Source organism: Notechis scutatus, chromosome 2, assembly GCF_049901735.1.
Source record: "Notechis scutatus isolate UNSWTSFEM ecotype Mainland chromosome 2, rNotScu1.2, whole genome shotgun sequence".
NCBI classification, from domain to species: Eukaryota; Metazoa; Chordata; class Lepidosauria; order Squamata; family Elapidae; genus Notechis; species Notechis scutatus.
In genome coordinates this window covers 25097352-25124924 of record NC_142010.1, presented here as the reverse complement: position 1 = coordinate 25124924, position 27573 = coordinate 25097352, and the positions used below count along the sequence as shown (strand labels likewise).

The 27573-nt window shown below is 41.3% G+C and overlaps 1 protein-coding gene across 2 annotated transcripts; it reads left to right on the top strand.

Moving 5' to 3' along the window:
• Positions 1-233: 233 nt before the first annotated feature.
• Positions 234-26365, top strand: LOC113422237 (L-amino-acid oxidase). 2 transcript variants are annotated; one of them, XM_087953768.1, is made up of 7 exons: positions 234-589; positions 7511-7728; positions 15337-15449; positions 16358-16559; positions 20980-21048; positions 22926-23062; positions 24392-26365. In XM_087953768.1, exons 1-7 carry the CDS (start codon positions 577-579, stop codon positions 25191-25193), a joined length of 1554 nt encoding a protein of 517 aa, XP_087809894.1. In that variant the 5' UTR covers positions 234-576; the 3' UTR covers positions 25194-26365. The 2 variants fall into 2 exon arrangements, with proteins under 2 accessions (XP_087809894.1, XP_087809895.1); XM_087953769.1 differs by lacking the exon at positions 7511-7728 and having other exon boundaries at positions 400-589.
• The last annotated feature ends 1208 nt before the right edge of the window (positions 26366-27573 follow it).

The following is a 27573-nucleotide window of genomic DNA, read 5'->3' as shown; positions in this document are numbered from 1 at the left end:
ACCTTTCATGTAGGTTCCTTGTAGGTATAAATCAGAGGTGAGATTCTACTGGTTCGGCCCAGTTTGGCCAAACTGGTAGCTCTGAGGAACATCTGCAAGCCAACCGATTCGCTCCGACGATCCGCTGCTGGGCTCGCCCGCCCACCCTGGCTCTATTCTGACCTTTATTTCCTGTTTTTCAAGCTCAGCTGCTTCGCGCAGCACAGCGGATTGCCATGCGTCAGTTGTTTAACACAAAGGGGGATTGCAGGATTGCAGGAGAAAGTCAGTAGCAAACCCTCTGCGCGTGCACAAAGCACCCATTTGGCATGCACGCACGCAAAACATGTACTCACTGAACTGGTTGTTACACCGGTTAAATCACACCCCTGGTGTAAATTCAAGAGAGTTGATTTCCTTGTTCCTTGTATAATTAGAATGGGAGGAGAGGATAAAAGTGTAGGGGAGAAGGTTAGGGTATAAAAGCATTCTCCAAAGCATCCTCTCAACAAGTGAATCAAAGTGTTTAGAGCACTTTGCATAGCATCAGTAAATCTTCTTCCAAGCATTGCCATTGACAGTCTACAAGCTAACAAGATGAATGTCTTCAGTAAGTACCTTTTTGCCAAAGACTGACTAACTGAATTATGGCTTGAATGGAATGCATTTTTTGATCTATTATAGCTCGAAGCATAGTCAGGCAAATGTTTAGGCTGGATTAGACATTTTTAATTATTGATTCATCGTACAGTTAGCCAAATATTCAGACTGTATTTGGAATTTTTGTCCACTTATCAAGTTCTTCCTGAGGACCTGATGTTTTATGATGTTAGAGGTATCGTCACGGGATGTCAGCTGTTCCGAGTACAGCTGCCTTTTGCAATTGACTGACAATGAATTTGTCAATTATTATTATTACTATTACTATTATTATTGTTATTGTTGTTGTTGTTGTTGTTATTCCATGATTAGATTTCAAGATTTCATAACCTTTTATCATTTAAAATCCATTGCCATTGAATCAAGTGGTCAAATGCAAATGAATAAGATGGGTTATAGTAAATATGCCTTGATACATTTCTAATAGTTGTAGTAATAAGAGAAGAGCATACTAAAAATTCATTAGTTAGGTTTGTCACAAAGTCTTTGGTGGTGCATATGACCTCCCTTAACCACCATTTGAAATTATGAAGGTGATAGGGAATGATGACTATGCTGCCTAGAACTACCTAGAACTAAGAAGAGATTTCCTAACAGTTAGAATATCAATCAGTGGAATGATTTGGCTCCAGAAGTTGCGGGTGCTCCAACAATGGAGGTTTTTAAGACGAGATTGGACAACCATTTGTCTGAAATGTTATAGGATTTCCTTCTTGAGCAGGGGTTAGACTAGAAGACCTCCAAGGTCCCTTCCAACTCTGTTATTCTGCCCAGAGTTACAATATTGCAGCAGCCCTGCAGTCATGTGCTAAAATTTTGGGCCCTTGAAGGTAGGCAGCATAAAACCGAGGCAATTATGCCATTTTCCAAGACACATGAGCTTTGGAAAACTAGGCAATTGTCCCCACTGCACAACCCTCCCCAAGATCAGCTGGACATTCCAGTCAGTTTGCTCCTGCTATTGAGATTTTCATGTAGGCCTATCTGATGCTTTAAAATACTTTCAAAGCTCTGTTGGAATTGGCTCCAAAGGCGGCTTTGGGGAAGAAGGCCTGGTGCAACCAGAAGCTGCATTGGATGGGCCACTTGAGACTCTCAACAGCAGGAGAAAAACACCTGAAGGTAAACTATGTCTGGCATAATCTTGGGAGCACTGGGGTGATGGGGCCAATCATGCTATTCCCCAATGGTCAGACGCCTTGGAGAACAATGTGAGCTGGCATTTCTGAACGGCAGTGGTGACGCTAAGACTAATGAAATCGAGGCCTGGGTGATGGCAGCTGAACTGACTGCTGAAGGCCCCATGCTTCTACTTCAGGGCTAGGCCCAGTGCTTCCACCAAAAGTGCTGCACTGCAGGGCCAGTCTGGGACAGCTGAAGCTTTGTACTGCATTGCAGCACCTCTCCATCTCATGCTTGGTCTGCACCGGGCCTCCCAGGGTCTGAGGCAACCCTGCTCAACAACTTGCATGCTCGCTTAAAAATGCTAGGAATGAGATTGTCCCAAAGGTGCTTTTTTCAGGAAGCAACTGGACTTCCTTGTTTTTTCTTTGAAGACATTTTGCTCCTCATCCAAGAAGCTTCTTCAGCTCGGACTGGATGGTGGGGAATGGAAGGTTGCTGAAGAAGCTTCTTGGATGAGAAGCAAAAACAATAAAAAACAAGAAAGTCCAGTTGCCTCCTGAAAAAGCACCTTTGGGACAACCATGACCTGGATGACTGGGAATCTCCATAGACTTTTAGGAATGTGATTGTTGAGCAAAGCAGTCATGTGGGCATCTTGCTTAATGACCACAACAACTCACAACTGCAATTCCGATCTCAGTTGTGGTTGCAAAGTGAGGACCTCTGAACAATTAAAAAGCCATTCTTTGATGAGCATCAACTGAACAAGGGATCCCTTAAAAGTAAAATGGCTTAGCAACCTGTTCACAAATTACATTTCGGACAGTTAAATCAAATTTTTAGAGTAGTGCTTCAAACTGAGCTAGAAAAACAATTGACAGAGAAAAGATTTAATCATCCGCACAATGTTGTACCTGCTGTTTTCAGATTCTGTTTCCCACATTTCCAGTTTTATGCCGAAGAATCAAACCAGTCTTGCAGGAAGTCTTTTAATGCACCCATAGTGTTACAGTTCTGTTAATAGGGTAAATGCAGCTTAAAGGATATTTACTTTATTTTTATTCATTCATAGTCATTTGAGGTCACCCGTAGCCATCCTCCAGTTTTGCCATGCATCTATTCCAGTATTTCTCAAGCTTGGCAACTTCAAGAAGTGTGGACTTCAACTCCCACAATTCCCCAGCCAGCATGGAATTCCAGGAGTAGGAGAATTCTGGAAGTTGAAGTCCACACATTTTAAAGTTGATAAAGTTGAGGAACTGATTTATTCTGTTAAGTAGATTATTCAGTGAAAGACAGCCTACAACATCCACTAAGCTTCATAACTGGATGCTATTACCTCTAAAGGACAGCCACTTAAGTGTGAATTCTGCTTTTTTAAAATTTCTTTTCTCTTTCCTTTTTTCCTCACCCTCAGCCTTTTGCCTGTGTTCTTTGTGCCCAAAATCTGAAAGCAAGGTATCCCTGCAGATCCTTTTCAAACATTGAATTGAATTGAGATCTTGTTTTAAATGGGATTCAAAATGGAATCTTCAATTCTATTCATTAATTTTTATTTATTGAATGTAGAAACTGGTTCAGTAAGGCAATTCTAATTGTTATACAAAAGCAACTCTTGCAGTCAATGCAACAAAAGGGCAATAAGCTACATAATAAAATAAATATGATACATGACTACAATTAAGCACTACTCAATTAATATAATCCCAGAAACTGAATAGACTTCAAATCCCAAAGTTCTTTTCCTTTTAGTTACATTCTGACAAAGTTTCTGTGCTTTGTTGAGGGGACACTTCATCCAGACATGGGTGATGATTAGAATCAACAGTCAGGAAAAGAATTTAGACATCAGAACATGAGGAAACAGGGTGGGGAGTGCAATTATAAAGTTTCTAAGATGAAGAAAGCAGAAAACATAACCACCCTTTATAGAAATATCTTCCTCAGGGATTTTGAGGTAATTTCCCCAGCTCTGGCATATTCTAGGTGCCTCTAATGAAATTATTTTTAGAAAGCAGTTGGGTTAATAGGCATCAGCAACAAGAAGGAATAATCATTTCAGTTTACAGTCAGATCATCAGTTGGAGCCTGCAGCAATTTTCTGGCAAACTTCTTTAAGTTTGTAGCCAGTTGCCATCTAACTTTGCTTATAAAGGGAGTATGTGACTAAAGAAGCTAATTGCACAAGCAGCAAAACGCTTCAAACCAAAAAGATAAAACATCCAGTTGCCGTGTGCCCAGAACGTGGGCATGTGAGCATGGGAATAGGCAGATGTTGGAACTTTGAATCCAGGTCATAAGTCTCTTTTGGGGGTCTATCATAACCTTGACAAGGACTGTCTATAGTATACTTCAGTTCCAATCTACATGTAATTGTTTCAGTTTTTGATGTTGTGTGTTGTTTTCTTTTGTGTTTCGTGTTTGATGTTTTTTGTACATCTCCCAGAGTTACCCATCCATATCAGTGCTTTATATAAATAAATCTGGTCTGTGGGTAACATAAAATCCAGATGCCTTTGAATCTTTTCTGAGAGATGTCAGTAAGTGTTCAATGTAGGGGAAAAATTTTAAGGCAAATATTCCCAACTTTTTTTAACCAGAAAAGGGATATTGATTAACAACTCAATGAAAATATCAGCCCAGGTGAACTGCATATATGGGATTTGTTAGGAAAAGAATTGAAAATATAACTGCCAGTATAATAATACTTTTGGATATATCTATGAAGAAAACACACTTGGTATGTCATGTACATTTCTGATTATTACCCCTTAAAAAGGGTAGCACAAAGCTAGAAAATTGTTGTGTTCAAAATCAATTAGTATCAATGCATAGGCAGTTTCAACAATAGTACTGGAGGAGTATCAGAGTAGCCAAATATCCACTTGGCAAGAAATATGTTGAGTAGAATGATGTTTTGAATTTTGTAATCTTTGCAGACATCTAAGAATCAGAATTCTCCCACAAATCAACATTCAAGTATTATACACTAGATGGCACATCATGAGACCTAGCCAGTCAGAAATTGTCCAGGTGGTGTAGCAGCATGAGACCTAGCCAATAAGAAAACCTCAGATACAGATACAGATAATCAGAGTTGGAAGGGACCTTGTAGGTCATCTAGTCCAACCCCCCACCCAAGCGGGAGACCCTATACCATTTCTGACAAATGGCAGTCCAATCTCTTCTTGAAAGTCTCAAGTGATGGCGCTCCCACAACTTCCGAGGGCAAGCTGTTCCACTGGTTGATTGTTCTCACTGTCAGAAAGTTTCTCCTTGTTTCCAGGTTAAATCTCTCCTTGTTCAGTTTCCATCCATTATTCCTTGTCTGGCCTACAGGAGCTTTAGAAAATAGCTTGACCCCTTCCTCCCTGTGGCAGCCCCTCAAATATTGGAAGACCGCTATCATGTCGCCCCTGGTCCTTCTCTTTACTAGACTAGCCAAGCCCAGTTCCTGCAACCGTTCGTTGTATGTTTTAGCCTCCAGTCCCCTAATCATCCTGGTTGCTCTTCTCTGTACTTTTTCTAGAGTCTCAACATCTTTTTTATAATGTGGTGACCAAAACTGGATGCAGTGTGGTCTTACTAAGGCTTTATAAGTGTGGTCTTACTAAGGCTTTATAGAGTGGTATTAGTACTTCCCTTGATCTTGACTGTATCCCTCTGTTAATACAACTTAGGATTGCATTAGCTTTTTTGGCAGCTGCTGCACACTGCTAGCTCATATTTAGCTGGTTGTCCACTAAGACTCCAAGATCCCTCTCACAGCTACTGCTATTGAGCCTAGTTTCACCCAGTCTATATGTGTACTTTTGATTTTTCTTGCCTAAGTGTAGGACTTTACTTTTCTCTATATTGAATTTCATTTTATTAGATATGGCCCAGTGTTCTAGTCTGTCAAGATCCATCTGGATCTTGAGCCTATCTTCTTGGGTGTTAGCTATACCTGCCAGCTTAGTATCATCTGCAAATTTGGTAAGTTCCCCTTCTATTCCCTCATCTAAGTCGTTAATGAAGATATTGAAGAGTCCTGGGCCTAAGACGGAACCTTGTGGCACCCCACTGCTTACCTCCCTCTATGTAGACTTAGACCCATTAAGGACTACTCGTTGAGTATGGTTTGCCAGCCAGTTGCCAGCCAGTTGCCAGCCAGTTGCGAATCCATCTAGTGGTGGTGCTATCTATTCCACTTTTTTCTAGCTTACTAAGAAGTAGGTTGTGGTCTACTTTATCGAATGCCTTGCTGAAATCTAAATATATTATGTCCACAGTATTTTGCTGGTCTACTAATTTAGTCACTGTGTTGAAGAATGAAATAAGATTGGTTTGGCATGATCTGTTTTTAACAAACCTCCAGATATAACAGAATGATAGAACTTCAAGGGAAGTCTTCTAGTCCAACCCCCAGTTCAAGCAAAAACCTTATGACATTTCAAGGCAAATGGTTGTCCAAACTCTTCTTAAAAATCTCCAGTGTTGGAGCACCCACAACTTGGAGGCAAATTGTTCCGCAGATTAATTGTTCTGTCAGAATATTTCTCTTTAGTTCTAGATTGGTTCTGTTCTTGATTAGTTTCCACCCATTGTTTCTTGTCCTGCCTCTGAGTGCTTTGGAGAATATGTTGATCCCCTCTTCCTTGTGGCAGATCTTTAAATATTGGAACACTGCTATCACATCACCCCTCGTCCTTCTTTTCATTAAACTAGACATACCCAATTCCTGCACCTGTTCTTCATAAGTTTTGGCCTCCAGTCCACTAATCATCTTTGTTGCTCCTCTCTGCACTCTTTCTAGAGTCTCAACATCTTTTTTTATCTCGTGGCAACTAAAACTGGATGTAATATTCCAAGGGTGGTCTTAGCAAGGCATTATAAAGTGGTATTAACACTTCATGTGATCTTGATTCTACTCCATCCAACCCATCCTGAGGGTACGAGGTGATAGAAACCTGACATAGATCTATATATTTGGAGTTGTACTTTTTCTCTGCTGTAGCATCCATACTAACCTTCCTTAACCTGGTTCCTTCCTCCATAAGGAAGATAGGAGCCTATCAGAGGCAAATGCCTGGTCCTACAGCATATGGATGGATTTTGTTTCTGTAATCCAATTATTAAGAAATATTGTGTCTGAAGACAAAGGGAAAGGCTTTGGAAGAACACTTTTTTCTTAGTGTCTCTTCTTTTCAGTTAAAAACCTGAAAAGATGACAGAGGAGTTTTCCACATATGGAAGCATATCCTGGGAAGCACTAACATCTATTTGAGCATCATTTTCAAGCCACATTGATTTCTTTTTAGGTGTTATAACAGCTACTTAGAAGGATTATCTCAAAAAACTAAGCAAGAAAGAACTTGAATAGGAGTCCACCAAGACAATCCTTGGGTAGTGGACTAAATTGGGAAGCAAACCCCCTTCCAAGTAGCAACCCCTATCACATTGCTGCCAAGAAAAGAAGATGGGCATTGAAATCAAAAGGAGTTAAGGTTGAAGGGGATATATTTGTTATGAGGTCCTTTGTGTGACCAGAGAAGAGATTGAAATGACTGGGTGTCCATTTTTGCTTGCTTTATTGCAGTTTAGATGTAATGCAGGAGACTTTAGGAACTCTGGTTAGAAGTTGGTTCAATGACACATATAAAAGAATGAAACAAATGAACAAAGCAAGAGTCAAAAAACTCAGAATAAGAAAAGCCAGGACAATGTCACCCTCATACATGTTCCACTTTTGTATGTGTTTATCCAGTTATTTTCTCACTGCTGTTCTTGGCTGCCTTGGAAAGCTGTGCAGATGACAGAAGAAACCCCCTAGAAGAATGCTTCCATGAAGCTGATTATGAAGAATTTCTAGAGATCGCCAGGAATGGTTTGAACGAGACATCAAATCCAAAACATGTTGTGGTTGTAGGTGCAGGAATGGCTGGGCTTAGTGCAGCCTACGTTCTTGCAGGAGCTGGACATAAGGTAAGCCATTGATCTTTGTCTATCAACAATTTGCTTGGAAAAGAACAGGACCATTCAGCAAAAAGACAAGTTGGCACCTACAATCATGCAGTTGAAGCCCCATCAATTTGATGTCCGTCATGATGCAAATAGGAAAGGATAGATTTTCACTGCACAATCATAGATGCCATATTGACTTTTTTGGCCCCTGGTCCCATTGATGAGCACCTCAGTGGAGAGAATATGTAGGTGACATTTCATAGGCTCAGCAAGCTTTGGCATCTGCTCCCTTCATTTTACTCTTGTAGCTAGCAGAATTTCTCACCCTCACCATCACAGATAATTCCTTGGGATATGATTTCCAAGGAATCTGAGAGCATCCACCCGTAAGAGAAAATGTATTCTGGACAGAGATACTAATCTAATTTGAGAAGCAGATCCTCACTTCTGTAGTATATATTAGGTGGACGCCCCAGCGGTATGATAAGGTACAGAATTACAGACTATGTCTATAATGCACTTCCTCAGAATTTCAAAATGCAGAAAAGAAAGGAAATCCAGATATCAAAAGGAAAAAATAACTCTAGTTTATTTCAACCTTGTTCATTATACTTCTCCCTGCCTTATTTCCTTATGTCTTTATTTTCATCCAGTCCATATGCTGCTTCCTACATACCTTCTGTTATTTGAACTTTTCAAGTTCTCCTTTTGAGGACCTTTCCAACTCCATTTAACCATAATTTTCCCAGACTCACCTTCCCTTTCAGCCCTTTCACTCTTCATTCAAATACTGGTTTTGAGAGTTCATTCTTTCTATATGATCAAACCATCTCATGAGACTTCTTCCATTCCAGTCATCCCCTTTTGAATACAATCCCTGTGCTTCTATCAGTCATTCATCTTGATCCAATCCACCCGTATTTTCTCTCTCTCTTTCCTGCTTCATTTAACTTTTGTATCTCTCCTGACATAGCCTGCTCTGATTTCAATAGAACAAAGTGGATAGAAGCACACTCCTCTATAGGGCCATTTCTTCCCATCCAACCTCCAAACATTAGTTCCACATTTTCACAGCGTCTTCATATTAGCCTAGGATTGTGGTGGATAATTAAGTGCCATCTGCATATTGCTGACCCCTCATCCTAAACAGAGATGATATTAAATAAGAGAGGAGATCCCTGGGGCATCACATATGGATATAAACAGGAATTGTGTATCCCCTGTGACTACTGACTGAAAGCACTTAGAGGCATAATTACTTTAGAATGGGGCCTCTTATTCCCAACTCTTGGGTAATCCAGAGGGATAATACGATTGCACCAAAAGTAAATGAAAGGTCTAGTAGAATTATGAGAGCTGTGTTGTGAACTAAAGAAATATAATTAATAAAGATTCATTTGCCTAGCAGGATCGTAATCTACTGCGCGTCCTATTGGCCCTTATAATGGCAAGTTATGATTGGTCCATTCCGAGCAATCTGACTGGCTGTTGGCGGGCCGAGTCCCGTGGGCGAGGTTCAAACCCTATAACATCACCCATTGGTCATCCGGATAGCGGCTCACTCTATAAAAGGCGGCCGCTATCCGGGGTTTGTCTCTGTTAACATGTTGTGAATAAAGAGCTGAATTCACGAGAAGCAGTTTCGTCTCCGTTTCTAACCCATGCCTCATACTTAACACTGGCGACGAGGATGGGATTCGGAGACAATAGAGCTGGCTAAACCCTACAGAGCACCAACCGAAGCACGTGGCTGAGAGCGCACCTACATCGACAGGATGTCAGGCGGCGCTATACCACCCGCTCCTTTGACCCAGAAAAAGAAGACTGGGAGTCGTATATGGATCGTTCCAGATGTTCTTGGAAACCAACAATTTAGAGGACGTTTCCACCAGCAAGAAAAGAGCAGTGTTCCTGGCTCACTGCGGACCTGCCGTATTCGGGTGGCTAAAGCATTTGCAAAACCGGCTGAAGTAAAAGAAATGGATTGGGACACACTCGCACCTCTCCTGCGGGCTCATTATGCATCCGCTGCATCAACACTGGCCCGAAGACACGAATATTACCAGAGGGAACAACAGAAAAGCCAGAGCTGCATCGTTCTGGGATTAGATGCACCACACGGGTTCAGAAGGCCTAGGGAGAAAGACAACGTCAGTTTTCCAAAGGCCGTCCCCTATGCTACTGCAGCAGAAGAAACCAGGAAGTCGGCTGCTCGAAGGCGCCGCAACCACGCACCGCTTCGTCAACTCGCCCATGACACTTCACCTGGTTTAGAGAAGTTTCCGGCAACAACCCATCACAAAAATCGAAATCCGGAGAGTAATGAAGAAGAAGTCATCAGAAACCTGGGCAATCAAAGCCCACAAACTCTAAGGACTCCGCACAAATGCAAATTCCGCTACGCACTCTGCCAAAGTTGCGGAGCCAACCATAAGAGAAGCAACTGCAAATTCTGCTATGCACTCTGCCACGCCTGCGGAAAGAGAGGCCACATCACACGGGCCTGCAGAAGCAAGAGAGAGTCCAACCCAAACCGAAGGGAGAGCAACCTCCGACAACTACGCAAGAAACGTTCTTGTAAATCGGCATCGCTTGGGGTAACCAAGAGAACAACCACTCCTACAGAAACAGGGCACCAAGCTTTTCAAGCAAAGCAGGGAAGAGGCACACCAACGACAACCATCGGCTGCCGCTTGGCTACTAGGCGCACAGAAAATCCGGAGTGAGAGTCGCCATAGAAGACCAACCGTGCCAAATGGAAGTCGATTCGGGGTCAGTTCCCTCTCGATGGTCTCCTGAAGACCCTCAACAACTCATCCCTGCCATCCGTCGTCAGGATCTCAGCACCCAGAGGATCATCCTCAGGGTTACCAGGGAATACGATTCCAGTCGCCGGCTTGACTCAAGTCCGAGTAACTTTCAAAAAGCGTAGTGCAGCACTTCCATTGACTGTTGTCGATGGTAACTTGCCAGCTTGCTAGGCCTACAATGGTTCACCCCACTAGGGTTTAATAGCCAGCATTCACCATGCCGAGAGCAACGATTGGGAAGAAGGCATCGTCCGAGAATTCCAGGATGTCTTTTCGGACAACTTGAAGCAAGTACAAGGGGACCCCTATATCATTTAGCCTCAATCCAGAAGTAGCCCCTATCCGCCTTAAGCCTCGTCGGGTGCCATTAAGCCCTTAAACCCAAAATCGACGAGCAACTTGATAAGTTAATAGCACAAGGGGTGTTGGAGCCTATTGACCATGCCCGTTGGGAAACCCAATCGTAACCCCATCAAACCGGATGGGTCGATCAGAATTTGTGGAGACTACCGCCCACCTAAACCACACACTCCAACAGAGCGCTTATCCAGTGCCGGTGGTTCAACACCTTCTCCACTCCCTGGGCGGCGGGAAGATCTTCGCAAAAATTAGACTTAGCGCAAGCGTATCAACAACTACCCGTTGATACGGAAACCGCAGAAGGCACAGACTATCGTTACACCGTGGTGCCTTTAAATGCAACAGACTCCAGTTCGGAGTGAGTGTAGCCCCGGGATATTTCAGAGTCTAATGGAGAGACTTTTGCAAGGCATAAAGGGGTTGTGCCATATTTTGATGACGTTTTAATTGCTGCCCCTAATAAAGAAGAGCTCGAGCGGCGTCTCAAACTAGTTCTGCATAGATTCAAAGACCGCCGCCTCAAGGTGAAAAAAAATAAGTGTCAACTGTGCACTGAGCGGGTGGAGTTTCTTGGGTATCTCCTCGATAGACAAGGGATTCACCCCACCGAGACCAAACTCAAAGCAATTAAAAATGCTCCAAGACCTAAAAGTAAGGCTGATCTCCAGGCTTTCTTGGGACTCATCAATTTTTACAACATCTTCTTGCCTCACAAGGCAACAGTAGCGAACCCTTACATCGACTTCTTGACAAGAAAGCTATTTGGGTTTGGGGTCACAAAGAAGAACGCTCTTTCAGAAAGGTGAAAGACTTATTAACCTCTGACGCTGTGCTAATGCAGTACAACGAGACCTTGCCATTAAATATTACGTCCGACGCGTCACCGTTTGGGGTTGGGCCATTTTTGAGCCACGTGTTACCAAAGCGGGAACGAACTATTACGTACTTTTCCGCTTGCGTTATCAAAGGCTGGAAACTGAAACTATAGCCAACCGGCAAAGAAATATTATATTGTATCGACCGGCAGAAGCGATTTCACGAATATGTGTACGGGCGACCCTTTACTCTAGTTACAGAGCCAAGCCTCTACTTGGCATTTTAGCAGGTGATAAACCAACCCCCATATATATTGTCGCCTAGAGAATGACTCGCTGGTCAAATTCCTAGCAGCTTACAACTACGTACTGCAGCATCGCCCGGGAAAGCCATTTACCACTGGCGCTTTGAGCCGTTCCCCACTTCTGGAAACCGTCAGCGACCAGCTCCGACCCTCAATACGCTGCCATGAAACCCTCAACTACCGCCGCCACTAACGGCCAAGAGATATCGCTGCCCGGCACAAAAGCGAGACTCTTCCTCGCAAAGTTCTCTCAGTTAGATTGACGCATGGGTGGCCATCACCCTGTGGCAAGCGGTAGGGCGGAATGGATGGTTCAATTCCTTAAAAAGACACTCCAAAAATGGATCCGGGGACATCGGCTAGATTGAACAAAATACTCTTACTACAACACATTACCCCCACAGTGTCACCAACAAGACCCCAGCCGAACTTTTAATGGGGGCGGAAGCTTCGCTCCCACCTCGACCGACTACACCCGTCTTACTCGCCAGAAGAAACCTTGTGGATCCAGCGGGCATTATCGCCAATTCAAGGTGGCGACTTGGTCTCGCATAAAAACTACCTTTCGGCGAACCGTTGTGGGTCCCAGCCACCATAGTCTACCTCACTGGCCCTAGAATCTTACCGCCTTAAGGCGACAGACAGCAAGATATGGAAACGCCATATTGATCAACTCCGATCTCGCTTACAACCAAATATCCGACCCCTCTGACTTCCAAACTCAAGGGGGAGGGAATACCGAGGGGCGAGGCCGTATAGACGACGGCGTGCCGAGGACGAAAGACGGCCGGCTAAGCGATACCTCTCGCGCCACCTGAAGAAGGTCCGGGATCGGGGCATCCTCCCACGGAGGAACACCGTGGTGGAGCGTGCCGCCCGATCCAGGAATGGACTTAAGGGACCCTGATAGTGCCGAAAACAGCACCGCGGAATCAACCTCGGGCGAAGACGAGCCTTGCGTTCCACGAACCGAACCTTAAACAAAAACCGGTGGAACAGTGGAAATCAAATAGGCAGGTAAAGCGACCTGCATACCTGCGTGATTACGTCACCACGGCCGTCAAACAAAACCCAAGGGGAGGGGTGTTGTGAACTAAAGAAATATAATTAATAAAGATTCATTTGCCTAGCAGGATCGTAATCCTGCACGTCCTATTGGCCCTTATAATGGCAAGTTATGATTGGTCCATTCCAAGCAATCTGACTGGCTGTTGGCGGGCCGAGTCCCACGGACGAGATTCAATCCCTATAACATCACCCATTGTCATCCGGATAGCGGCTCACTCTATAAAAGGCGGCCGCTATCCGGGTTTTTGTCTCTGTTAACATGTTGTGAATAAAGAGCTGAATTCACGAGAAGCAGTTTCGTCTCCGTTTCTAACCCATGCCTCATACTTAACAAGCTGCATTCTCCCCTCCCAGGTCCCAGCAATTATACTTTAGAGAAATCCAGTCTGTTTCTGTCACAATCCTGAGCCTAGAGCCCAGCTGAAAGGGATACAGATACAGATATCAATTTCCTCTAGGATCCTATGTAACTAATCTCTTCCTCTTGTTCAACAACCTTCCTCACAATGGGAAGGTGGTAGATAGTGCAAAAGCCATCACATATAGCGAAATCAATCGAACTGTTTTAGGAGAGAGCAAACCAACCTCCTCCTTTATTGACAATGGCATAACAACTTCCCACAAGGAATCATCCACTACCTCCTAAATCCAGCTACCTCTACCCACCTGGTTGCTTACAAGAGCCAGGAAGGACATGGATCCAGCTGAGAAATAGAAGAACTTATGCTACAGAGAACCCAGTTCATTTCCTTGGGTTCCACAACCTCAAAAGTATCCCAGATCATAATGCAAAAAGCTGCTTTCCCTTGATATTGTCCAAATGGCATCCAAAAATAAAATCAAGCAATTATCTGCAAAAACCCCTGCAAACTCATATGTTGCAACCACATTTTTAAAGATATTAGGTCACTCTGAAAGGATTATCAATCAGAAAATTCCAGAGGCAATAAGCACAAAGAAGTATTAATGAGTTGCTCTTCTTAGTAGCAATGATTCAAGTGTGGGTTCAAAAAGACTCCGTTATATCCACTTTTATTTTTGTGCTATTTATGCTCTAAGTGTCTTCAGTTGCAAAACATCCTCTGAAAACCCTGTAGATCCATTAGATGGACATAGACCATTCAAATATAGAGCATCCTAACTAGCAGAGATCCAGGATAATACATTTTGACTATAAGGTGATCTGACCACAGCTAAGTGTAGAGTCTTGTGACCAGCGGTGGGATCCGACAGGGTTAACTACCGGTTCGGTGATTTACAAGGTTCGGTGATTTACGATGTGCTTCCCTGCAATCGTCATCAGCACGCTGCGTGCAGAGAAGCAGCCTTTGAAAAAGCACTTTTTTCCTGCTTTTTAAACTGCAGCTGTGCCTCGCACGGCAGCTGAAGTTGAAAAAGCAGGAAATAATGGTCAGGTAAGAGCCCAGGCGGGCGGGTGGGCAAAAACATCAGCAGACATAGAACCGGTTCTACGTCTGCTGCTCTTCAGAGCTACCGGTTCTACAGAGGTGGACAGAACCGGTAGAAACCCACCCCTGCTTGTGACTGAATTTGAGGTTTTAGCATGGAACCTTGTTTTTTGTGGCTGCAGAGGTCAATCTTGACGTGGGCTATGAATTTCACAGGAAGAAGAAACTCAGTCTCAGTTTCTATTGCACAATGGCTGCAACTGTCATCATGCTGTTTAGAATACTTTTTCAATAAATAAAGAAAAGGTTACTAAATAAATAGATTAAATAAATTGAAACAATGAAGACAAAGAAAAGAAAAAGTCCTCATGATGGCAAAGAATAGATCGTCTTAGATTCTAAGACATAATCAAGTGAGACATCCAAAAATCAAATGCTATTCCACACAAAATATTCCCTGCGCAAAATAAGGGTGGAAAGCAAATCCGTGTTATAGAACTTCCAGTAATCGTCAAGCATAATACATTCCAAGATTGCAGTTCTGCTATTTGAACTGCTAGGACTCCATTGGGGGAAGGTGCTTCAAATAACACTAATGAGAAAGGTCTCTGGGTTTCAGAAGGGAAAGAGGACAAATATCGAGAAGAGCAGGTACCATAGACAAATGCCAACTTGCGGTAAGGAACTTTAGGGAAGGGAAGGGAAGAGGTGCCAACAGCCATACAATACTGATAACTCAAAGCCAAATCAATCATGCTATGAAGAGAAGACTCCCTAAAATAAGTCATAAAGCAGCAGAGCAGAGAAATTTAATAAGAAACAATTGTCAAAATGATGGAATGGTTTTCCTATTTGCCTCCAGGTGACGCTTCTTGAAGCTAGTGAACGTGTGGGAGGACGAGTGAACACTTATCGAAATGAAACGGAAGGCTGGTATGTCAATCTGGGACCCATGCGTCTCCCTGAGAGACACAGGTGAGATGTGAGATGATAATGTTTACTTATCTCTTCTCCTTGCATACCAAGAAACCTGGAGGGTCGTGGAGGTATGTCCCGAAACAACATTGCTATTTTAGACTCTGGGAACGCCAGCCAACATTAAATTCCACATATTTGTAAGGGTGGTTCAGTAGCCATTTAAAGCTTGGCAACAGAGCCTACAGCAATTTATACTGAGTGAACAGGACAAATGTGATGAGGAATAGAATGGAGTATTGCTGCCGGAGCATTCACAGGTTTGGTTAAGCTAATTCCCTTTAGAATTAAGATGGCAAATTAGGTGGAAACATCTACCTTGGCTTTCAGAAAGCTAAGCAGGCCCAACCTGATATTGCTTAGTATTTGGATGGGAGACTTCTAGGAAATCCTTAAACTGTAGGTTCTAGTGGGAAGTTTTTAAAAAAGCATCCTAAAAGCCAGGGCAAATAATTGGGAATAAAACAAGTTTAATTTGGATTGGAATCATTTTGTTTGATCTTATTTTTCTTCCAAGTGTCTATTCATGTGAGAAAAATATGATTTTCATAAGACAAATGACTTGTAAGAGTTTGTCAAGCAATTTGAGAGTTGTTGCTGTTTTTCTGTGCTGTTTTTCCCCCCTCTTTTTAATTGGTAGCTCTTTCTTTTTTTACGGACAGAAAAACCTGTGTTGAAACTGGAAATTCTGGCTAAATGTGTGCAGTTTTTCTTTCTATATGTAAAGCAAAGTGAAAGAGAGACAGCGATACTCCAGAAATGATAGCAGAATAATTATTTCATCTTCACATTTGCACCTTAATTCTCTTAATAATCAGATACAATACTTTTAAGTGCTATTTTCTGCACAGAACTATACATTCTATTGTTTTTTTTCCTTTCACTGTTCTTTCTTTTCCTCTCCCCAGGATTATCCGGGAATATATCAGAAAATTTGGTCTCAAGTTGAACGAATTTCTTCAGGAAAATGAGAATGCCTGGTATTTTATTAGAAACATCAGGAAGAGAGTATGGGAAGTCAAGAAAGACCCCGGCGTCTTCAAATATCCTGTGAAGCCCTCAGAAGAAGGCAAATCTGCTTCCCAGCTATATCGAGAATCCCTCAAAAAGGTTCAGATAAGTCGTAAAATTTATCTTTAATCAGGAAATTTATCCTATGGCTTGTTTTGAGCAGTGAATTACATAGACAAAACGGTACCAAAAGCATTCTCCAAAACTAGTTTCCTCTATCATCCAGAGCTGTCCTCAGGGTATGGTAAAAAAGCCAAGATGAAGGCCATAATGGGGTGATTGCGGTTCTGCCTGTTTTTTTAATGTGCATGGAGGGTTCCCATCTTGACAAAATGATAGCTGTTGAATTCTTGATTGTTTTCCTGCAGATGCTTTGTTACCAACTTGGGTAACCTGATCACAGCAAGGGGAGAGTTGAGTTTGTTGGCTGATAATAGATGGTAGTTAGCCCTACCAATCAACGGTTGGGGTGTGGTTTCTTCCTTGATAGTTCCTTGATTGGGCTATTGTTTCTTCTTTGCTGAAGTTTATCTGGTCCTGCTTTGGCTTCTTGAGGTTAATTGCTAGGAAAGAATTATTCTGGGCTACTTATTTCACTTAAGTAAGTAAGGTGTCAACTTTGAAACGACTTCAGCGGAAGCCATATTTCCTTCTGCTTTGTTTCTTAATTGCCACTCTTGGGGGGAAGAGGGAGTTATAAAGGACTGGAATGCCGTGCCTGGGTCCATTAGACAAAACATCTACCGGACAAGGCATGTGGACCAAGGTCATGGCAATGAACATCTGCTGAAACCGAGGGGGAGCTACTGCCAGACTGATTGGTTAACATGACCCAAGACATCTGAGCGGGGTGAGAAGTGGCTATTCTTCTTATTATTTTGAAGCATGGGAATAAGCCAGAGCTTCACCTTTCTAAGTGCCATTATGATGTACTCAGTAAAAGGTCTTTCAAAGCCTGAATGGAACTTCCGAGTCCTGATTCAATTGGATTCATTGCTCGGAACCATGACAGAGGAATAGCCCGTCTGCTTGATTTTGGCCCAGCTCCTCTCTCTCGACCCAACCCATTTCACAAAGTTGTTGTGGGAAAGTAGGAGTGAGTATTAAATACACTGCTTTGAGCTGTACAAAAATAAAGGTGGTGTATAAATAGAACAATAAATAAAAAATTACTACTAATAATACATTGGTTCTTATTTTTAAAAATGCTACCCTTGCTAGAATGCATGTGTCAATACTACATTCTTTTAATAAATCTTGCTCAAGAGAGCTCTGAGAGATCCTTCTTATGAATAAACTGTTTTATTTCAGAATAACCCTTAGTAAAAAACAGCTTTTGAATGTGGGACTAAGAAAAATGGCATTCAGAAGCTAAGGCCTTAGCACCTGGGATTTCTACACCTCTTAAGGTTGTAAAGGTTGGGAAACTCTGGTCTAGCCACTCCATGCATCTGATGGATTTATGCCTTTTAATAAAATGTGTTAGTCTGAAATGATAGTATCAGACTCCGCCTGATTTTTAACATTAGCCCTGGGCGTCTCTTGAAAATACAACGCCACCTTCCATTTGCAGGCTTATGGCATCCTAAATACACCCTGAGCAATATTTAATTGCCGTTGGGATGAACTAAAAAGGCTCATCTCCCTTTTCTAATCAGAATATTCCTGCAACTGCTTTCCATATCGGTCTCCAAGACTCACAGAGAAAGGTTAGGGGGTCGGTGTCAGTCAATGCCAATACAATCTGCTATTTGTAGCCTCAGCAGATTAAAAGATGACCAGACATAGATAAAGTTATTCAATCAGACATCAGTGGTATTTGCACAGTTCTCGACCCACTTGCTGAATTAATCCATTTTCTGAATGGGTTTTAATTTGATGTTTGAAAAGCAAGTTATTTTAATGAGCTATGTTTACATAAATATGAAAAAAAAATGAAATAAGGCTGGATTTCCCACCTGTATACATTGGCTTATGTGCTGCAATTGTCATCAATGTGCACTGGTTGCCAAATTCCCAAATCATGATCAAGTGACTGCAAGGATGCTGTGGCCAGTGTAAGAACCTATTGTAACCTTTTTCAGCATTTCAGTGACTCTTCAAACTTACACGTAAGTTTAGTCACCAAACAGTGAAATGGTTAACTCAGGACTACCTGTAATAGCTATGTTGGATCCTTGGTCTTTTCTAAGCTTGGTTATTTGCTTGCATTATTACCTGACTAGGTAATATGTAGGTAAAATCAGTGCTAATGAGTATGTGGTTTGCTCCCTGTTTATATACAGTGCTGTGTCCTGCCAGTATTGGCAAAACTGTGGTTTTCTCCTTGATTAGGGTTTTTTTCTGCTTGATTATTGGTCTGGTGTTAATACCTGCTTATCTGAGTGTTGGTTGCTGGACAGGATATGTTCTGGTCTTTTTTATTTCTTTTTCAGCTTTTTTGTTTGAACGGTATGTAAATGTGGTTTAAGTCTATGTGTCTACTGATAGCTGATTTGTAGAATGCCAATCTTCCAGGAATTCCCTAGCCAGGGGTCCCCAACCACCGGGCCACGGACCGGCACGTCCGTGGATTACTTTGCACCGGGCCGCAAAGAAAAAAAAAAAAAAAAAAAAAAAAAATGGCGGCTTTCTTCGCCTCGGTGAATGCTGCTGGGATCAGGGATCAAGGACACAAATGAAAGAAGGGGAGGGAGGAAGCAACCAAAGCCTGTCCTACTCTCTGGCTCAGTGGCTTGGTTTCCTCCTGCCTCGTTCCTCTCTCAGTCACTCTCTCGCTCCTCCACCAGCCCAGGAAGAAACTGCTTCAAAGAAGCTGGCAGGGTGGCTTTTCTGTCGGCGCAGCTCCCGAGCGCCCGTTCACCCCACCCACCACCATCAATCCAGGTTCAATCCAGTGCTCCGTTCTGCCTGCCTGCCTGCCTTCGTTTGTTTGTTGCAGCTTGGCTGAGAATAATAACTATTCGCCTCTTTTACTCAGCCGAAGCTGCTCCGAAACAAACGAAGGCAGGCAGGTAGGCAGAATGGAGCACTGTATTGAACCTGGATTGATTGGTGGTGGGTGGGGTGAACGGGCGCTCGGGAGCTGCGCCGACAGGAAAAGCCACCCTGCCAGCTTCTTTGAAGCAGTTTCTTCCTGGGCTGGTGGAGGAGCGAGAGAGCAACTGAGAGAGGAACGAGACAGACACCTGAGGGATGAGGCTGAGGGAGGGAGGGAGACACCTGAGGGATGGGGCTGAGGAAGGCAGGGCCGAGAGGCGGGGCTTCTCAGCCATCCTGCAGGGACTATCTGTCGCTCAGGGTTGCAATGAGGAGGCATTGGCGCTGCCTGAACTTGGTAGTTTGCTGGCAGACGTTTTATTACCCGACTAGGTAACAACATCAGATGTTACCTAGTCAGATAATGAAACGTCTGCAAGCAAACCACCAAACTCGGACTCCCGGTCCTTGAAAAAGTGTTTCGCGTGAAACTGGTCCCTGGCACAAAAAAGGTTGGGGACCACTGCCCTAGCAGTTTTGGGTTTTGTTTGGTCTAGGCTGCTGATAGTTTCCTAGTTGAAAATATGATTGAGTCAGTCTATTAAGATTAAGGAGTTTTTGTTGTGTCTTCTGATTGCTAGTTGGTATTCACGGATGCGCTCTGCTAGTCTCCTGGCTGTATGTCCTACACATTGGCTGTAACAGTCCTTACAATGTAAGTTGTAGGTGATGCCTGTTTTTTGTGCTTGGACTGGATCTTGTGCTTTATTTGGGATGTTTTTGAAGGGCTTTAGTTGGCTTGTGTGCTATGGCAATGTCATGTGGTTGTAATAGTCTGTTGGTTGTTTCTAAGATATTATTAGTGTATGGTAGTGTTATCCTTTTCACAGCTTGTGTCAGTTGTGCTGTGGTGGGTTGAGTGGTCAGGCACTTTTTGATAAAAATAGCACAAGTACTCATTTAGTTGGAAGATGGTTCACTTTCCTGATGTTCAAGGTTGCTGCAGCATGTTTGTGCTCAACTAAATAGTGTTCTTACACAGCTTTTCTTATGGGAGGTGAGATTGTTACTGTAATAATGGATCACTTGTTTAGTATTAGTTGTTTTTCAATAGACTTGGCTTTCTAATTTGCCATCATTGCCTGTGCTGTTGAGGAAATCCAGGAAGGATAGCATGTTGTGGTTGTTTTCTCCTCATGTGAATTTTATTCCTTGGAATATGTTATTGATGTTTCATGTGCATTCTCTACTTGTTTCTTTTTTATTATGACAAAGCTGTTATCTTCATATTGGATCCATACTTTTGGCGGTATATGTGGTTTCATTATAGTGCTATAGTTTTATTATATCATACTGATTTTAATAAGTTTCCCATTTGTCATAAGCTAGTTATAATCTGTACAATATAATAATCTATCAGTATTGATTCTGCACTTGTCCTTTTTAGGCGTGTCTTTTTTCTTTTGTTTCATGTAATACATTTTTAACTAAATGCTTCCTTTCTCCTATGTCTCCTTTCTCCTTTCCAAATCATTCTCAGGTTATAGAAGAATTGAAAAGGACTAACTGCAGCTACATACTAAATAAATATGACACCTACTCAACAAAGGTATTTGGATTTTGCCCTGAAACCATATCTCCAGACAGTACAGTTTGGGGAGGAGGGTTCAGGGTGGAGAGTAATCTTTAAGATATCATATTTTTCTTACAGTATTATTAGAATATGAGACAAATCACTTATTGAGCCATCTTAGAACTTCAAATACTAAAATGGGTTGTGATCCAAAGAGCAAGATGGAAGTCAATGACAATGGTGTCCTTTGAACATCCACCTGTTTTTTATGAGGTTTTTATTTTGCATATGCAAGATACCTGTAATAAAACACAGGTTGGAGGGGCCTCTTTGTCATGCAGGATTGACGGCAAGTGATTGTGTCTCCCCTAAAGCGATGCAATGGCCTTCTTAAAAAGTATCCAAGCCTGACTCAGACACAGTCAGAGATAATGCCTGTTTGGCCTATTTGAATTTAGTTCTTGAAGTGATGAGTGAGAACCTGACCCTCCCCAAATCAATCTGAATACTAATTGAACCGATATGCTTGCCATAAAGCATCACTGTTGATGACAAATGTAGTGAAGCACAACAAAAAAGGCATTAAGGGCATCATAGAAATACCAGATTTTCATCTTAGGACGAACAGTAATTACACTATATGCTTAACTTTTCTGTGCTCATGTTGGTTTAACTCTAAACTGGCTAATGAGCATTCTGCCTGGTCTGAGCCACTTGGACTACAATTTGTAAAGGATTTGGTCTAATGGAGAGGGAGGCCATATTATATTTAATGAATGAGATGGAATATAATTAATTTAAAGAGAAAGCTACCATGTTGTCTCAATGAACAATCCCCTTCTGTTTTGTCCTCCCAAATTCTGGGTCAGAATTGCCAATACTTTCTTTTGTATGGGTAGATCTTAATAGGCATATACACTTTTATAAGTGTATCATTAAATTAAATGTATATATGCAAAGTTAAAGCATCGAAATGCAGGCATATACATGGACACACAACTACAAATTTTAAAATATAGACTACCTTCCTTTTATAACCCTGCTTGAGATTTCTCCAGGCATTGGTCATATCATCTCAAGCTTTATCCCCTTTATTGAACATAATGTAACGGTAGTCTTCAACTTAAAACAGTTTGTTTAGTGACCATTCAAAGTTACAATGGCAGTGGAAAAAGTGACTTATGACTGTTTTTCACACTTATGACCAGAGGTGGTATTTAGCAGGTTCTGACCAGTTCTGGAGAACCGGTAGCAGAAATTTTGAGTAGTTTGGAGAACCAGCAAATACCGCCTCTGACTGGAGATTTTACAGTATTCTTCTCCTGTCACGCCCACCAAGCCACGCCCACAGAACCAGTAGGAAAAAAAACTGAATCCCACCACTGCTTATGACCACAGCATCTCTGTGGTCATGTGATCAAAATTCAGACACATGGCAGCTGACTCCTATTTATGATGGTTGTAGTGTCCCAGGGTGATGTAAATCAATTTTTGCAACTTTATGACAATCAAAGTCAATGAGGAAACCAGATTCATTTAACAACTGCAGTGATTCATTTAACAACTATGACAAGAAGGGTCGTAAAATGGGATACCCACTTAACAATTGACTTGCTTAACAACAGAAATTTTGGGTTCAGTTGTGGTCATCAGTCAAGGACTATCTGTAAATTGCTTTCAACAAAATGGAAGTTATTTAAGAGACAGATTATTCCCTGGAGGTCATTAATTAGAACAATAACAGTATGTTCTGCTTTGTGCTTAAACCCCTAACTCAACATCTCCTCAGAATTAGAAGAATTTGTCCTATTTGCAGCCCACCAGTTACAATCTGAAATCAAGCTGCTTGCTCTGAAATGATGTTTTTGAACAATGTATTGCAGACAAATTTAAGGATTTCTCTCCCCAAACAGGAGTATCTAATTAAAGAAGGAAATCTGAGCCGCGGAGCTGTAGATATGATTGGAGACTTACTGAATGAAGATTCTAGCTATTACCTGTCTTTTATTGAGAGCCTGACAAGTGATGATCTCTTCTCTTACGAAAAAAGGTAAGCAAACCTGTATCACTTGCATTGTCCCAATTTAAAGATTAAATCCTTGTTTATCCATTGAAGGATCCATGGGAATCTGCAAGGGACCGGAGATAAAAATCTGCAGGAGGGCAGGCACATGGTCCCAGTCAAATCCTCCCTATATTGGTGTGGGAATGCACACAAACCCTTAACTCTTTGCTGCCAAATAAAGTCATGGCACAGTTATGTTGGATATAACCCAACATTAACCCAAACCACAAGCTAGCAACTGAAACCAAAACTAACTATTGCAGTTGCAAGAAATGGCAATTATCAGTAATGGTAATATTATCGGTAGATATTGATTTTTATATCAGTTAGAAATGGCATATGAAGTAGATTGTCATTTCTGCAGTCTTGTTCTATGTGTAACGTCTCCTCTGCTTTAGTTAAATCATTAGGTTGCCAGATATCCTTTTTGAAGCATCCTGAAAACCAAAACTTGGGACTAACATTATGGATTGTAAAGATAGCATTTTATGTTAAATCATTCTACAAGGCACAAAGTATTACTCTTTGTATTTTATTAAAACACAATTAATTCTAAAATAGACAAAAAGTATCAGAATTTTGCAAACTTTGTTCGAATTGCAAATATTCACACAGTCAGTTTCTATATCAAGGCTTGTTGTATAGCATTTGCTTATCCAAACTATACACAACTCAATAGGAACTAAGTTGTTCATTTCAACTCAGGCATAAATTTCCCTTTTTATATTCTCCCTCATCTCAGATTTACGTAGTCATACTTGACAGATATTTCTGAGTAGACAACTTGAGATAATGCCATCTTTTCTTCCAAAAATAAATATTTTTACACAAAATACGTTAAAAATGTAAAAATATTTTATCAATATATATTTTCCTAGGATAAATTTGTATAGATAAAATGATATTGCCAATAAATTTGAAAGGCATTTTTAATCAAACTTATTTCATATTTCAGATGTCTGCTTATTTAAGAATTAAACAAAAGCATTATGATAGTAATATCTTTTGTTTAATGGCCCTTCCAGGTGAGATCCCTGATATAGTATCACTAGATATTGTAACATTGTAAGCCACCCAGAGACACCTCATGGTGAAATGGGTGGCAAATAAATTTGATAAGAAAAAATAATAAATAATAGATAGCAAAGTAAGAATAAAGCATATTTTTGCTTTCTTTCAAATCTGCTGTCAACTTCTTTTCAGAACTGTTTTCATTTCATTGTCCTGTGACTAAATGGCTTTTTATTCACTAATATCATTATCCAATTTTAGCAGAGCAGTTTTTTACTTCCTCTGTCCTGTTTGGTTTTGCAGATTTGATGAAATTGTTGGTGGATTTGATCAATTGCCTATATCCATGTATCAAGCCATTGCGGAAATGGTGCATTTAAATGCTCAAGTAATCAAGATACAACATAATGCTGAGGAAGTCAGAGTGGCATATCAAACTCCAGCAAAGACCTTGTCATATGTGACAGCCGATTATGTCATTGTATGCTCCTCATCAAGGGCCGCCCGTCGCATCTATTTTGAACCTCCCCTTCCACCAAAGAAAGCACACGCTTTGCGGTCTATCCACTACAAAAGTGGCACCAAGATCTTCCTCACTTGCACTAAGAAGTTTTGGGAGGCTGATGGCATTCATGGTGGGAAGTCCACAACTGATCTTCCATCTCGATTCATCTACTACCCTAACCATAACTTTACTAGTGGCGTTGGAGTTATTGTGGCCTATACCCTTGCTGATGATGCCGATTTCTTTCAAGCTCTTGATATCAAGACCAGTGCTGATATTGTCATTAATGACCTTTCACTCATCCATCAGCTGCCCAAGAAAGAGATCCAGGCCCTCTGCTACCCCTCAATGATTAAAAAATGGAGCCTGGATAAATATGCTATGGGTTCTATAACCTCTTTCGCTCCTTACCAGTTTCAAAATTTTATTGAAACAGTCGCTGCACCTGTAGGCAGAATCTACTTTGCAGGGGAGTACACTGCCAGAGTTCATGGTTGGTTGGACAGCACAATTAAGTCAGGGCTGACAGCAGCAAGAGATGTGAATCGTGCTTCTCAGAAGCCATCAAGAATCCAGCTGATCAGTGACAATCAACTTTAAGAAGGAGGTCAACACAAGGAGAATCCTAAACAGCCACCTTCCCCATTCTGGCAACTTCCAGGTGTTTCAGACTAAAATTTCCAAAATACCAACTGGGAATTCTAGAAGCTGTAGTCCCAGGAGTTTGGAGCTAGAAGGAATTGGGGGAAGTAAGCTGATTTGGCCTAACTAAATTATCAAATTATATCAGCCAAAACATGTCAAACTAAGAGCATTTTAGGGGAAACAAAAATAAACCACAGAATGAAAAGGATTACTAGCATGTCACCCCAATTTGGAAAGGAAATCCTCGCAGGAAAATCTATATATACTACAAAAACTCTCATTTCTGTAACCTTTAACTGGGCGAAACAGTGCATTATAGGGCAAGAATTTTTGAACCAAAAATACCTCTAGTGGGCTAACTTACAAAATGCATCCAAAATCCAGAACCCATGATTCTCCTGGAAGTAAAATTTGGCAAATTTTATGAAACATTTTATGAAATGATACAGTTTCCTGCTTGAGTGGGAGGTTATATTAGAAGACCTCTAAAGTCCCTTCCAACTCTGTTATCCTGCAATAAAAAGTATCATAAAAACAGCTTCTGTTATAATACAAGATGCCATAAAACATTTACTGTGCTGATGTTTTACTGTGCTATACAGTTCACCATGCACTATTTTCAAGGCAGATACAAAAGTTGGGAAAGTGTCCCAACTTTTCAGTGAAGGTAGTACATTAGCTCTGCCATTGTTCATGTGATTGAGGAATCTAGTAAAGAACTATTTCTAAAGGGATGACCAACAAGTCATGGATTGTCTAGTGCTGCAATAAAAACAGGATCCTCCTGTTGCCCTTTCCAAAAAGGAAAGGAAAAGAAACAGGCAATTGTTGTTAAGGTGGCTTTGTGAGTTTATGCTACTACTTCATTTTAAAATATCTCATATGTATGACCATATTTCTTTGATACGTAAAGCATCTACTGGTCCTAAGCTTTGATTCTATATTTCCTGCAATTGTCAAAAATTGCCAGTGCTACAGTGTCACTGATGGGGAAGAAAGCACATTATGGCATCAAGCAGGCCTGTAGACAACCGTAATTTGTAACTTCTCCAGTTTGCAGCCTTCCTGTGACTAGAGTTTTAGAAAACCAGGAATACAGAAAATGGTAATAAAAACATACATTATAATTTTCCTTGCCTCTTCAATTTGTTTGTTTGTTTCTGCTTTGGCTTGGGCCGAGAGATGGAGAAATCCCTGGGACTCTAAACTAGCTAAACGAGTTTAAATTAATCTGGTTTTAAATTTAAATTAAATTATTTTTTAAAATTAAAACCACTTTTTAAAAAATGCAACATGCTTTGCATTTAGAACTGCTAATTATTAGAAATTCTGTATAAGAACAAACAAGCAGTACAGTCAACATGTGCTTTACTGCTCAATTATGTAACTGTAATAGGAAACGCTTCCTAGACCAAAAGAGCATAGAGTATATACCATAGATCTAAACTGTTAAATACTATCATCTACTGGCTAAATACTACTGTAGTTGCATAAAATACATTCCAACAATGAGTTCCAACACTAATGAATAGTGTATGGGTGGGAAGAAATCTTAAATGAATGAAGTCTACAGTCTCAAAAAGATAATGTCATCTGGTTGCTACTGCATGTTGTCAACTTTCACAATCCAATTGTGCAGACCAACTGTAGAATTCCCAGGAGTAGACAGAAATTAACAGCTAAAATAGGGGAAGCTACTATCTCCTTGAAGCTTCTTCAAACAATCATGTATCTTCTTGTTAACTTTCAACCATGTTAGCTTTTCTGATGAGCAACTTTTGAACAAGCTGACATGCTATTGCAGGGGTGTCAAACTCATGGCCCGTGGGCCAGATGTGTTATGTGCTGGCCACACCCACCCCTCTTTTAGCAAAGGGGGGGAGTTGCAATATGTCACGTGATGACAATGTGGTGATGCAAGTTGACACCCCTGTGCTATTGTACTTGTGAGTTTTTCTAATAAAGTTATTGCCCTGCATTAAAAAATTTTCTATGGTCAGGATGGCTATTTTTGTGCTTTTAATAGATATTTTATCTGATCTTCTGTATGAAGAACGGCAAAGAACTATTCACGAAGTAGTTCCTTTGTTTTGGAAGAGCTCTTTATGTTTCTGCAGGTTAATTCGACAAAATTATTTCTCAATTATTCTTTACTAAACGTTATATGCCAATAAAGACAATTGTTGCAGTTATCATTATGTTTCCATGGTCCTTATCTGCCATTATTTACCACAGATAAGAACCACAAAATCATGACTGGAACAATTGTCTTTATTGGCACATAAAGTTTAGTATATCTATTAAAAGCACAAAGTAGCCACCCTGGCCATACAAA